General features: G+C 39.4%; 2 protein-coding genes across 4 annotated transcripts; one reads left to right on the forward strand and one right to left on the reverse strand.

Annotated features, from left to right (window-relative positions):
• Positions 1-2,900: 2,900 nt before the first annotated feature.
• Positions 2,901-7,521, forward strand: LOC147149081 (DCN1-like protein 5). 3 transcript variants are annotated; one of them, XM_086028451.1, is made up of 9 exons: positions 2,901-3,050; positions 3,682-3,847; positions 3,999-4,098; positions 4,355-4,511; positions 4,596-4,687; positions 5,665-5,773; positions 5,888-5,992; positions 6,060-6,162; positions 7,206-7,521. In XM_086028451.1, exons 3-9 carry the CDS (start codon positions 4,031-4,033, stop codon positions 7,259-7,261), a joined length of 690 nt encoding a protein of 229 aa, XP_085884577.1. In that variant the 5' UTR covers positions 2,901-3,050; positions 3,682-3,847; positions 3,999-4,030; the 3' UTR covers positions 7,262-7,521. The 3 variants fall into 3 exon arrangements, with proteins under 3 accessions (XP_085884577.1, XP_085884579.1, XP_085884580.1); XM_086028453.1 differs by having other exon boundaries at positions 4,358-4,511; XM_086028454.1 differs by lacking the exon at positions 4,596-4,687 and having other exon boundaries at positions 3,999-4,107.
• Positions 7,522-8,536: 1,015 nt separating this feature from the next.
• LOC147149082 (prolactin-like) lies at positions 8,537-11,530 on the reverse strand. The gene is made up of 5 exons (XM_086027376.1): positions 11,523-11,530; positions 10,997-11,192; positions 10,342-10,443; positions 9,786-9,989; positions 8,537-8,746 (listed from the first exon to the last, which is right to left on the reverse strand). The coding sequence occupies exons 1-5, from the start codon at positions 11,528-11,530 to the stop codon at positions 8,537-8,539; spliced, it is 720 nt and encodes a 239-aa protein (XP_085883502.1).
• Between the last annotated feature and the right edge of the window lie 793 nt (positions 11,531-12,323).

Raw genomic sequence — 12,323 nt, forward strand, 5'->3', positions numbered from 1 at the left:
CGCTTGTTATCTTCAAGGCCACATTGTCTCGTCTTATCTCTGTTTTCCTTTTTTGCGATTTTTACGCACGGAATTCTTCTCATAGTTACCTACAAATGTGAGTCATTGGACTATACCTGCATCGGACATTCGCACCGTGACACCTTGAGATACTAGTTTCATTTGTTCCGCTCCAAACTCAAAATACTCAAATGACCTTTCCCAACTGAATTGAATGGCAATGCCATGAATCCATTTGAGCCAATGGCAGAAGCTGAATCCAACAGTTGTTTTAAATACACAATGCGTAAGTCACTTTGTTTGATGTTTAGTTTGACAGTAGATTTCAACTGGGAGTGGGAATTGTTCACTCTCTGCCAAGCTACTGCTCGCTGTAACGTGAACGGAATTCACTGCCAATATACAGCGCTCGTATCTTGAGACATTGCATTACTGTGAAAATTTATTAAAAAAATCCAAAATTGGACATAAGTGTTTTTAACAGGACAGCGACGATATATACTTATAAGTAGATCCATTAAAGACCGTAAACTATCCATAGGTGTGAATGTGACTTTTCGACATTTGCCCTGCTATTGACTGGAGACCAGTCCAGGGTGAACCCCATCTCTTGCCCAAAGTCTTCTGGGACAGGCCCCGGCTCACCTCGGACCCCTTGACAAGGATAAATGGATTACCTTTACTCCTCTTTAAAGCACCTGTCTTTTCAAACGCCGTCTAGCGCTCGGTCAAATTTTGCATGCTTAAGGTATGCCATCATCGCTTTTGTTCTTTGACAAGTCATCATCATCCGCTGTCAGCTGAGCTTTGTCTTTTTTGACACATGGCAATAAACTAGATTAAAATGGGCTGCTCGGCTGCCTTTGTGACTCACCCTCGTCAATGTCTTTTTATAGAGCCCGGATGCTTTGAATATTACTTCAGTCATTGTTGAAATTGCATCCTCCTCGACCATGGGAACACTTAGCTCTCTGAAAGAGCCCTTGTGAAGTTTCTTGTAAGGAAACACTGTTTCTCTTTGCCCAGCTTGCTGATAAATTCTCTGCCAGATGGACAGGAACAGAAGTGATTCTCTATAATGCCGTGTTCAGAGGCTAGCCTAAATTGACAACACACTCCAGCCAATCCCGGGATGACTTGGAAAGACTTTTGTTGGCTATGCTGGCTGTGTTGAAGTAGTTTGTCAAGTGATTCCGGGGAGCGTTCCAGATCTCTTCCCGCGCTCGGCTTTTTCCTTAGAACCCCCAAAGTATCCGCAGTCGGTTCTCCATCCCGCTCCGCGTTGTTTCCACCTGTGCCAACAACATGTTCTGTGATCGCTGGGATTTAAAAATAGATGATAAAACAGGGGAGGAATCTGTGGCGTCTTGCATTTGTGTGGCCTCCCTGCACTCTATACATTATTAATACAATAACATTCCTCCTCTGCCCACCCAGGAAAACGTAATTACTTTGTATTGCCCACAAGTTGTCATTTCCTGTAGAGCCTATAGGGGAAAATAAGGGCTATTGAAGCAAGTCCCCAGCCAAGAATGAAAAGTAATAAGAGCTCAAACCTTTAGTCTTGACATGCGCATACACACTAGAGTGGGGGGGTCACCCACCTTTTTGAAATGGAGAACTACTTCTTGAGCACAGATTAGTGCAAAACTATCATTACATTCAATTATGTTATTAATCATTAACGTCTTGACCCTAATGAGCATAAGCTGCAGAGAAAATGGACGGATGGATAGGATATTTATAATTATACAATAAAATGATTGTAAATAATGATTTAAAATAGTAGGAAACTAACCCTTTGAAATGATCACTTATACAACATACTGGCTACTCCTGTTGTCCTTTAAGGCTACCTGGCACCATGTTGGTGACCCCGTGCACGAGAGCCTCTCAAGACAAGAACAGTTCATTTCGCTTAACCCAGAAGAATTTGTCTTATTTACAACCATATTCCTTTGTCCAAATATTCATAAACCTGTTTTCACACGAGCTGAGCTGGATGTTTGCATCTTATTGTTTATTTTTTAATTATTTTTTTATTCTATTGTTCTTTTTTTCATAGTGTTATCTTTTAATATGTGCAGCGCTTTGGACAGTGTTGAATGGATTTTAAATGTGTTATATAAATAAATCTTGACGTTGAACCCCCTGAAAATAGAGATACGTAAAATGGCTGTCATCCCAAAACGGTTAATTCCATATTTCAGTGAAACACCTTAAAATGGACACCCTGGATTTGAATCTTATGGTAACTGTCTGTTTTAATATAAACATATAGGATAAATCCTATGCAATACATCTAGACCTGGCTGTGTGTTTAGAGCGACACTCTTGCTCAAACTCACCAATTAGGTGTTGTTAAGAAAAGTGCTACATAATTGTACATTATTAACCGACATTATTATTGTACTTAAAAAAAAAAACAAGTATTATTAATGTTGCATCTGTTGCATCGCCTATCCGTCAGCGCCATCTTGTGTGAAAATGTGTGACGTACAATTTTTGAAGACTGGTTAACCTATAATAGCGTACGTTAATATTTACCTTTTTTGAATATCAGCAGAGATAATTGGTTCAATGGCGTACTTGCTCCTCCTTCCTTTGGACATCAATTTGTACTGCCTGCGTGTAAAATACAATGGATAGTATGATATTAACATAAGCACCATCCTATACAATAATCGACACACGTTACGTGCCTGCCAAAATAAATCATTCCACCTTTTAGAAGAAAAAAAACACGAATTACCTTTTTTGAATTGCACGGACGGAGGGGTGTGAAAAGCACATCAAGTATTCCCTCTCGTGCTTCTCATCTGTTAACGACAATTGTATTTACTTTCGAACAATATAAAGTCCAATATATCACCGCGTTTTGCCTAAATACGCGCTTGAAAAGAAAAGCTTTATCGAAATTGAAATATTTATTTGCCTCGCCACCTCTATAAGAGTAGTGGTATCGTCCGCTCCCCTGAAAGGAAACATCATTCTTTTACCGGTGTGGTAATTTTCTTCTTTTTCTACTAAAAAAAGTACCACTGAAACAAGTAAGTATTTATTGGAGCGTGACGCTTAAAAGTGACAGCATTAGCAAAATATACCAGACACGTTTTGTGTCATACAAACTATCCCAGATGGAGTCTTCCAATATTTCGCGCATGTGTTGACAAATTAGCCTCGAGCTAAGTGGAAGCTCTGCTAGCTGGACGAAAAAGTCGCTTAACAGCACAGACAATCCATTTGTGCGTCATTACTACAACAACAGCAAGTTGCTCTCGTAGTTAAGATGGTTTTGGACCCTTAAGCACAGGAAGGTTGTCTGATGTCGCTGTCATCTGTCTTATGCAACATGTTAAGACAATCAGCAGACTTGGGAGCCGAAGTGAATTAAGTTCATTTATGAGAACTCGCGTTATTCATCTCTAATTTATTCAACATGCATAAACTAATCCGTCGGTGGAGGTAAAGGCATATTGTTCACATATTTAACATATAAGGACGCGTGTCACAAAAAATTGTATTCCAACGGTCCTGAGGCGTTTGCTTCGTTCGGTGCGCGAGAAGAGGCGAGAGTTGAGGCATGACAACTACCGACTGCTTCACCATGACGTTGCCCCGAGCATCCCGCAGTTCCTGGCCAAGAACAATTTGTTAAATACGTAATTTGTCTTCTCACAGAAATATCCACAAACTGACGGGAACAGCGACTCGATCAGAAGATTTAGAACTATTTGGTACCACGTTATTCCTCGCCCTGGACTGAAGAAGTTTTCACCTGATTAAGTGTTGATATTTTAGTCTAGAATAGTCTATTTGAATGGACAAGGCAACCACAAGTGCAGAGGTAAGTCCTCCCATCATCCATATATGATCCTAAACACATTTGTACGCACTATGGACATACTAGAGATCCAGTACGGTGCAGGTGTACCAAATGAAATGTCTGGTAAATCTCCATGAGTAATGGGTTTCTGCACACCCTTTTGTGTTTACAGTCCAGCTAGTGAAGCCCCTTGAACGTTCAGTGATGCCCGTGAAGAATAAAAGAAAGCTCCTTGATCCAGATGATCATCAACTCAAGCATAAAATCACAACGTAAACAAAGTGTGCACAAACCGAGCTCACCACAATGATGACGCTCTATTTTCATCCCACTTGATTTAACCTCCCTGCTAATTCTTACCATCTGATAACTAACCGTACAAAAAGCCATTTTATTTTTATTTCATTATTTATTTTTGGGGTGACGTGCCTTGTCTCCATAAAAGGTTGATAAACACTACATTAAATAATATTGAAAGGTGCTTAAATGGGACCCCTGCAGCGATGAAAATATTTTCTTCTTCACCAGAAGGCACATCTCCGCCCCCAAATCCGCCAGCGCCAACAAGCCCTTTTCTCGCAAAAAGTGCCTGGCCTGGTTCTACGAGTACGCTGGCCGGGATGAGGTTGTCGGCCCCGAGGCCATGGAGAAGTTCTGCGAGGACATTGGCGTCGAGCCTGAGAACGTGAGTCCACTGCCCCGCGCATGTGCCTGGTCTCGATGCGGGCCGGCGCAACGCATCGGCAGACGTGTCGCATCTGTGTCGCAGATCGTCATGCTGGTGTTAGCCTGGCACCTGGAAGCGGACAATATGGGTTTCTTCACCAAGGACGAGTGGCTCAGGGGAATGACAACCTTACAGTAAGGCTCGTAGGAGAACTTTGAAGTCATGACGAGATCAGTGGGTTTTCTATTTATTTCTATTCAGTCATTTGTTTGACCTAAAAAAAAGCTTGCCCAAAACTGATTTTACCATGCTGTTTAGTTTCAGAAGAATAAGCCACCAGTTGCTGAACCTAACTCTTAATTCATAAATATGACTAAATTAATTACTATATCACATATATTATTATTATCATTATTATGAAAACCTGATGTGCAGCAGAAAAAAATGAGGGCAGATTCAGAATCAGCAAAAAAACAAACAAAATCTCGAAAAGTCTTTTAAAAAAAAAAAAAAAAAAAAACAAATCTTGACCAGTGTTATCAACTAAAACTTGCTTTTACTTGAGAAAACAATCAACATTTGTGCCTATTTTCTGACCAAACCAGTTACTGAATAATAATTTGTTTGAAATGGCGTCATGCTTTTGAACAAAGGGATGGAACTGAAAACGTTATTTAAATCCGATTTATCGATTAATCGTGTTAGTTGCAGCCCAAATTGCAAGCTACTGTAATATTATGCTCAGTTTGAACAACAACACTTAGCTTACATATCGGGGAAAAACTGTACTAAATGATTTAATTAAAGAAAACCTAAAGAAATGTTTGAAAACAAACTTTTCTAAAAGATGAAATGCAAATGTATTTTACGTAAAAGTTAAATCCAACAGAACTGTAGTCAACAACATGTACTGTAAGCCAATATGCATCTGGACATTTAGTTCAGTGATTTTGCTCACCACTAGAGGGAGCCCTAGTGCCGGCCCCTTACATGTACTGTAAGCCAATATGCATTTGGACATTTAGTTGTGATTTTGCTCACCACTAGAGGGAGCCCTTGTACCATTGGCATTACACTCAGAATCACTTTTAGTGCATTTTCATCCGGAAATGCCAACATCCTGTGAGCAGTTTATAATTCACTTTCATTATTTGATGTATTTGTTGTGCAGGTGTGTGTGCACGGAGGGCTTACGAAGCAAACTGGATTACCTGCGCGATGAGCTCAGAGACGCCTCCGTCTTCAAAAGCATCTACAGATACTCCTTTGACTTCGCCAGGGTGAGTTGACGGTTGTTTTTTTTTTTTGTCAAAACCGTCGTCTTCACATTGTAATGCGTTGCTTGTGGTGTTTCTTCAACTTGGCCTGCGTTGTCACGCGTGGTCTACATTCAGGATAAAGATCAGAGGAATCTGGACATGGACACGGCCAAATGCATGCTGACCCTGCTTCTGGGCAGAACGTGGCCTCTCTCCCCCGCCTTCTTCCAGTTTTTGGAGGTAAGTCGGTTCTCCCCCATGTGGGTGTCGTTCATGAAGTTGATGCGCGTGTGTGTGTGTTTAACAGCAGTCCAAATATAAAGGCGTGAACAAGGACCAGTGGTACAATGTGTTGGAGTTCAGCAGAACCATCCGCACGGACCTGACAAACTACGACGAAGACGGAGCTTGTGAGTCTTTCCACGGATGTGCCGTGTTTTTAGAAACGAGCGGGGAAAAGTACGCTGAAGAGTTTGAACTTATTATCATGGTTGATTATGCTATTTTTATTTGAAATGAAATGGTGTTAAGGATTTATTGTTTGACAGCTCGTCAAGGTCTACTTAGTCACGCGCTAAGTTGTCTTCTCCTGCTGTTATTTCAAGCAGAACATTTTTCATTGCATATTTCACCTTTGGTTTTTAGTCATATCTATTTAAATATCTATTTTTTAAATTTTGGTTGTCTTATTCAGTAACGTACTATTTTGAGCTATCAACATGACATGAAGTTTGATAGGGACAGTATTCTTTATTAATCCCAGCAATTGACGGAAATAAATTAAATAAAGATTAAGCATGTATACATTAGTTTTATTCATATATAATTTTTTAAATAATCTTATAGGTTACATTATTTAGCTACATTATTTTGTACTCAATTAATACCTGCATATCTGCATTTTAATTTTTTTTTTAATGATTTAACAAGCATTTCCTGAATATTATGTTGTTGTTTTTTTTTTTTTTTTTTTTTTTTTTTAATATACACAAAAAATTACATATTTTTAATATGTAAGTTAAAAATAGCTAAATTAAAGATTTCGATTTGTTTCAATATTGTACTTTGACATACAGTTGTGGTCATGCATAATTTGCCAGATATGTACCGTTTGTTAAAATGTGTTTTACCTGATCACAAATGTTTTTTCTTATTTTTAAGTCAAATTAAACTATAATGCATTTCAGAACAGCACAATCATTAAACAAAACAGCATTTATAAAAATACATTGGCGTCATATTTTCCAAAAATTGCCAGAATAATTCTGCCAGAGAACGCAAAATTTTGTGCACATCAATCCAAACCTTTCCATGTTCTCTCATACACGCCAACACAGAAATATCAATCGATTTTATTTATTTATTTTAAGTTGAGCAAAAAAAACATTTTATTTTTTTTAAATGCGGACATTTATGCCGAATTTGAATTCAACTGTCTTGTCCCATTCCACAGGGCCGGTGCTTCTAGACGAGTTTGTGGAATGGTACAAAGCTCGCTTGGCCTCATAGCAGACAACGCAAAGCAACGCAAAGCTCAAGAAGTGGAGCAAGCACGGAAAAAGCTCAGCGTGGTTTGAAGAAAAGGGAAAAAGGCGTCAATCACACTACTGAGGGACTATGACCGCTCACACAAACGCAGACACACACACACACGCACTTGAGAAGTTCTTCAAATTAAAAATGCCCTCCAACTTTTTTCGGGACATTTCCCCCTCATTTGATTCCTGTTTATAGATGTTCACAATAATAAATAAATGAATTGAAAAGAAGTGTTTTTCTTCGTGGTCTACATCGGATGGTCAATTGATTTGTCTGTGACAGAAGTGGTTGTTAAAAGAAAAATGTAAACGCTTATATAACGTTTTTGTTTTCATAATTGTGTCACTCAGGGTTCCCCACCCACCCCCTTTTTCCAGTAAAGGACAGTCAACTCGTGGCCAGTTACTTATTCCTCATTAGCAATTTTCATGGTCATGAAACTAATGTCGTCTCGCTATAGACACGATTACACAGATGAGTCACTTTATTTACTCCAGCAGAAAATCAGCCTGCTTCATCTCTCATGTAGTAATCTTTGTAGTTCTACTGTGCGGCAGTGTTCCTTTTTAAAATTTTTTTTTTTTTTATAGCGCCCAAAGTTCGCATCTATCGCCTACAAAATGGGCGTCTGTCGTAGGCGGAGACGGACCGGTCCGTCACTTAGGTGGAATGCTCAGCTCAGGGTTTGGTGCATGAAGGTGGTCTTTTTTTTTTTTTTTTTTTTTTTTACTGGAGGAGGATAAGCGGTTCGGATGATGGAAGAATGGAAAAGGGATGGAGACCCGCTTCTCATAGTAAAAAAAAAAAACTTTTTTCTTTTTTTTTGTACTGGCGAGAATGGGCTTCCATACGTTTGAGTTGGCACCGTGAATTTTGGTCATCATGTCTATCATGAGTAGACCCACAAAAAAAAAAAACATCTTATAAATCAATGCTCGAAAAGATGCCAAACATCTGCCATTTCGGTTTACAGCGGCAATTTTAGTTTCATTTTGTCCATTTCCGTTAGTCCTCCGGAGACAAACTTGTCACTGAGATTTTGTCCTATTGATACTAAATTTGAGCAACTTTTACAAAACAGACACTCAATTGCAGGAAGCTGGAGTTCTAATGAATTTTATGATGATTGCAAAACACTAGCTCACATGATCTCTACTTCTTTTTTTTGTTACCGTTTTTAGTACATTGCTCAAAAAACCAACCACTGTTACTACTAGGCTATACTAAGGAGCGCCATAATGTGACTTAACAGTCCAGTCCTGGCAACGTGGAGCACTGTAGGATGCGCAGGTAATTTTTGACCTTGTCAGAGTCTCGACGGAGGCAGTAGAGCAGGTCATTGCGGTCCAGCGAGCTCAGAGCTCCTCTTTTGTAGAAGGCAAAGGTGGATGAATGAAGCGCTCCCTCAGGCTGGACGGGAGCGACTGCGTTATCCAGCACGCCCTGCAGCTTCATCTAAGGGCGGAAGGGGGGTAGGGGGGGGTACATCTTACTCCAAATGAATATCCTCGAGTGATAGGTGAAAGAATCACTGTCTATAGTAAGTACGTAATAGTATATTTCGTATTTATTGTATTTGACTTTAAAGTTCAATACTTTTGATTTTAATAAAAAAAAACTTTCTATTATTATTATTTTTATAATTATTATTATTATTAATTATCATGAAAACCTTATGTGCTACAGAAAAAAATAAGGGCAGATTTGGAATCAGCGTAAAAAAAAATCTTTGTTGACCTGTGTTCTAGTGCTTTTAATTTTTAAAGTCTTTTTATTATTATTATTGGACAAATACAAGCATTACACGCTGTACACATCTGCTATACAATCGAATCTACTGACATCCAACACCACAGCTTTATGAAATTGCGCCTTTACAAAGATAAAAATATCAAATTACAGGATTATGTATTATCTAAAATAATCTTATTTAGCATATAGTAGTTTTGTTTTATTTTAATTTGAGCATTTCATTTAATTATATACGTTTTTATATGTTTCATATTTTAAATGTAGGTTACATTAGTGAGGTTTATGCAAATATTATTTGAAATTCAACAATTTCTGCATTTTTCCAACATTTTTCTCAAAAAAAAAAAAAAAAAAATTCCACTTCAGATTTTTGTTTTTCTAAACTGTTTATATTTTGGGGTTACCTAATTTTGTTGTTGTTTTTTGTGAATTGAGCTTTTCATTATTGACATTTTGATTATTGTTAACATTTTTTCAATCTTTTTTTTTAATTTTTTTTTTTAACATGTATAATTGAGAACCTTATCGTCTTATATTTAGCCACATGCACATAGCAACATAAAGTGGACCCCCGCTATTCGAGGCGATGGCAGTGGTCCCCCCTAATTCTAAATAAGACCTTATGCAACCAAAAATGTGATTTCGTATTTAAAGGGACAGAACACTCATGGTCGCAACATGAGGCATGCCTCCCATCGAACGGCACCCAATACGAAGCAAAGCAAAACATTACCAAGCTCACCTTCTCTGCCATTTTTAAGACGCCGTCCCTCAGCTCTTGCATCACATCGCTCATCTCCAGCGCCTTGTTGGAGCTCAAGTGACTGAAGTCCCGCTCACGGTTCTTGTTCCTGCTTTGGTCCTGGCGCAGGCTCTGATGCAGCTGTGACAAGGGGTCCCCCCAAGCTCCCAGCAGCCTCAGGATCACTTCGGTCAGCTGCTCTCTCTGCACACACAGAAGGGAAGCTTCTATCGGTTGGATCGTTACTCTTTAAGGTTAGGGTACAATTCCAAGGGAATTCAAGCTAAATTATGTGGAATCTTTTTTTACGAGAATTAAGTTCGCGGTTGAGGGTGATTGAATGGAAAGGTATCATGTTCTAGCATTGTTTTAGGCAGTGTTATGTTACAATAAATGTTCGCTCTCCTGTATTCAAATTCCCTAAAAAAAAAAAGGATGAATTTATGTTTTATAAATTTCCGCTTTATTTTCTTTAATTTCCAGAAATACCAGATTTTTGCAGTCCTCTTAAATTAATAATGCACATTTTTTGTGTGTGTAGAGTATATGTACTCACGTCTAGACTTTTTGCATTCTGTTTGTCACCTGGCGTCAGGATGTCATGTGTGTGGCATTTCCACTTTCTGAGCATGTTGCGGCTGGGGAACAAGTAGTGGTTCTGTTATAGCGAGGGGGGGGGGGGAGAGAGAGAGAGAGGGAGGGAGAGGGAGGAATAGGGAGAGAGAAAAAGAGGGAATGGGAGAGAGGGGTTGAGGGAGCGAGCGAGGGGGAGAGAGAGAGGGAGAAAGACTCCACTTTAGTTCTAGAGCCATTCAAAGCAATAACAAAATAAGTTAGTAAATATAGGAATAGTACAGTAAAAGTAAAAATAGTCATTTCTAATGAAAATGCACTTATTTAAAAACAAACTCCTGCAGCGCCCCCTAGACCAAACTGTCTCTCACACACACGCGGGTGGTAAATTGCACTGACAACAAAAATGATCATGTTTGATCCATGAAGCGATCAATACATTTCCAGTCCGTATCAGAGAAAAGCAAGTTGTTGGATACGGGCATTCAAAAGTGAGAGAAACTCAAATTAAATCACTTGTAAAGGTTATAGTGCATTTTGGATTGATCCGAACATTTCATCCAAAATCTGAACGTCCCTAACTTTTTGTGAGCGGTGTATGTAGTGTAAAAAAAAAAAAACATTTTTGTTTGGCTCACAGTTTGCGAGTGCAGGTCGCTGGAGATGCCGTGCATTCTGGACGACTGCTGCATGACGCGCTCAAAGAGGTCAGCCAAGGTGGGCAGGGGGCATCCGGCTTGTCCGTAGGCACAGATCGGGGCACCGGCCACGCTCAGGATAAACTGTGCCAGCGTCACCGCAGCAAAAGAAACTACAAAGAGCACAGAAAGTAAGCTTTAAAAACTCCACATTCCACGTAGTGTGCATTCATTATAAATCGTACCTTTTGCCATGGTTGCTCTGTTTTTACAGCGGAGGTCTTCTCGAGGGGTTGCTTCGGTCAACGGGGCGACTTAGTGCAATGGCGATGCAATGACGATGCTGATTAGACAAACTCATTTATATACTCGTTTAAACGTGAAATGTCACGTGACTCGCTTATTTGTGTGCTTGTTTGTGCGGAAAAATCGACGACAACCACTGGCAATTTGTTCACTGGACTGCGTGGGGCATTAGGGTTAAGGTTGGATACCATTTAAAACGACAGACTAAATACATACATACAGAGGCATATTCGGAGGTTATAAAAAGTCGACACACCCCTGTTCAAATGCCATGATTTTGTGGTATAAAAAAAATGACACCACGATCAATCGTTTTTTTTTTTTAAATTCCACCATTAATGTGAGCAATAAACTCAACTCAACATTATTTATAGAGCAACCATTCCTGCATACAAAGTGCTGAACATGGAGTAAAAACCATGAACAATAACAAAAACAGTTAAAAACAACAAACCAATTACACAAACGCCACGGAAAAGACCATAATACACTAAAAACAATGCAGAGTCTCATACTGAGCCAAAATTTCCTCCAGACATGACAAGTGGCCTGAATGAGAAAGCGTCTTTTTTGCTCAGCGGGACCGAGATCTGACAGTCAGCCGCATAGCAGCGGAAGGAAATACTATATTTTCTTAAGATGGAACCAAGGGACAGCAAATACAATGAAAACAGAAGGGGCCCCAACCTTGAACCCTGTGGAACACCATACGACAGGGTCAGAGTGGGACTCAGAACAACCAAGCCTACCACAAAATTTTGTCTGCCAACCTGTGAAGCTTTATATAAAAGAACAATTTTACAGGGGGAGTAAAAATAAGTAAGAAAATGTGGTTGCACAAGTGTGCACGCCCTTTTATGAATGCAGATGTGGCTGTTCAGAATAAACCAATCACATCAGACTCATGTTATATAGGAGTCAGCGCACATCTGCCGCCATTTAAAGTGCCTGAGACAGACCCCAAATAAGAGTCCATCTTGTTCAAAGAAGGGTACAAGAACTGGATGGCCCTCCAAAATGG

This window comes from Filicampus tigris, chromosome 4 (assembly GCF_054856515.1).
Source record: "Filicampus tigris isolate MCC_2025a chromosome 4, RoL_Ftig_1.0, whole genome shotgun sequence".
In the NCBI taxonomy this organism is placed as follows: Eukaryota; Metazoa; Chordata; class Actinopteri; order Syngnathiformes; family Syngnathidae; genus Filicampus; species Filicampus tigris.

Bases quoted from the DNA above. Each gene is read 5' to 3' on its own strand.
- LOC147149082 (XM_086027376.1), bottom strand. The intron at 9,990-10,341 runs GTGAGTACATAT...CTGTGTGTGCAG, and splicing joins AGAATGCAAAAAGTCTAGAC to AGAGAGCAGCTGACCGAAGT. The intron at 8,747-9,785 runs GTGAGCTTGGTA...TTCCGCCCTTAG, and splicing joins TCTTAAAAATGGCAGAGAAG to ATGAAGCTGCAGGGCGTGCT.
- LOC147149081 (XM_086028451.1), top strand. From the start codon at position 4,031: ATGCCCGTGAAGAATAAAAGAAAGCTCCTTGATCCAGATGATCATCAA. The intron at 4,099-4,354 runs GTAAACAAAGTG...CTTCTTCACCAG, and splicing joins CTCAAGCATAAAATCACAAC to AAGGCACATCTCCGCCCCCA. The intron at 4,688-5,664 runs GTAAGGCTCGTA...TTTGTTGTGCAG, and splicing joins AGGGGAATGACAACCTTACA to GTGTGTGTGCACGGAGGGCT.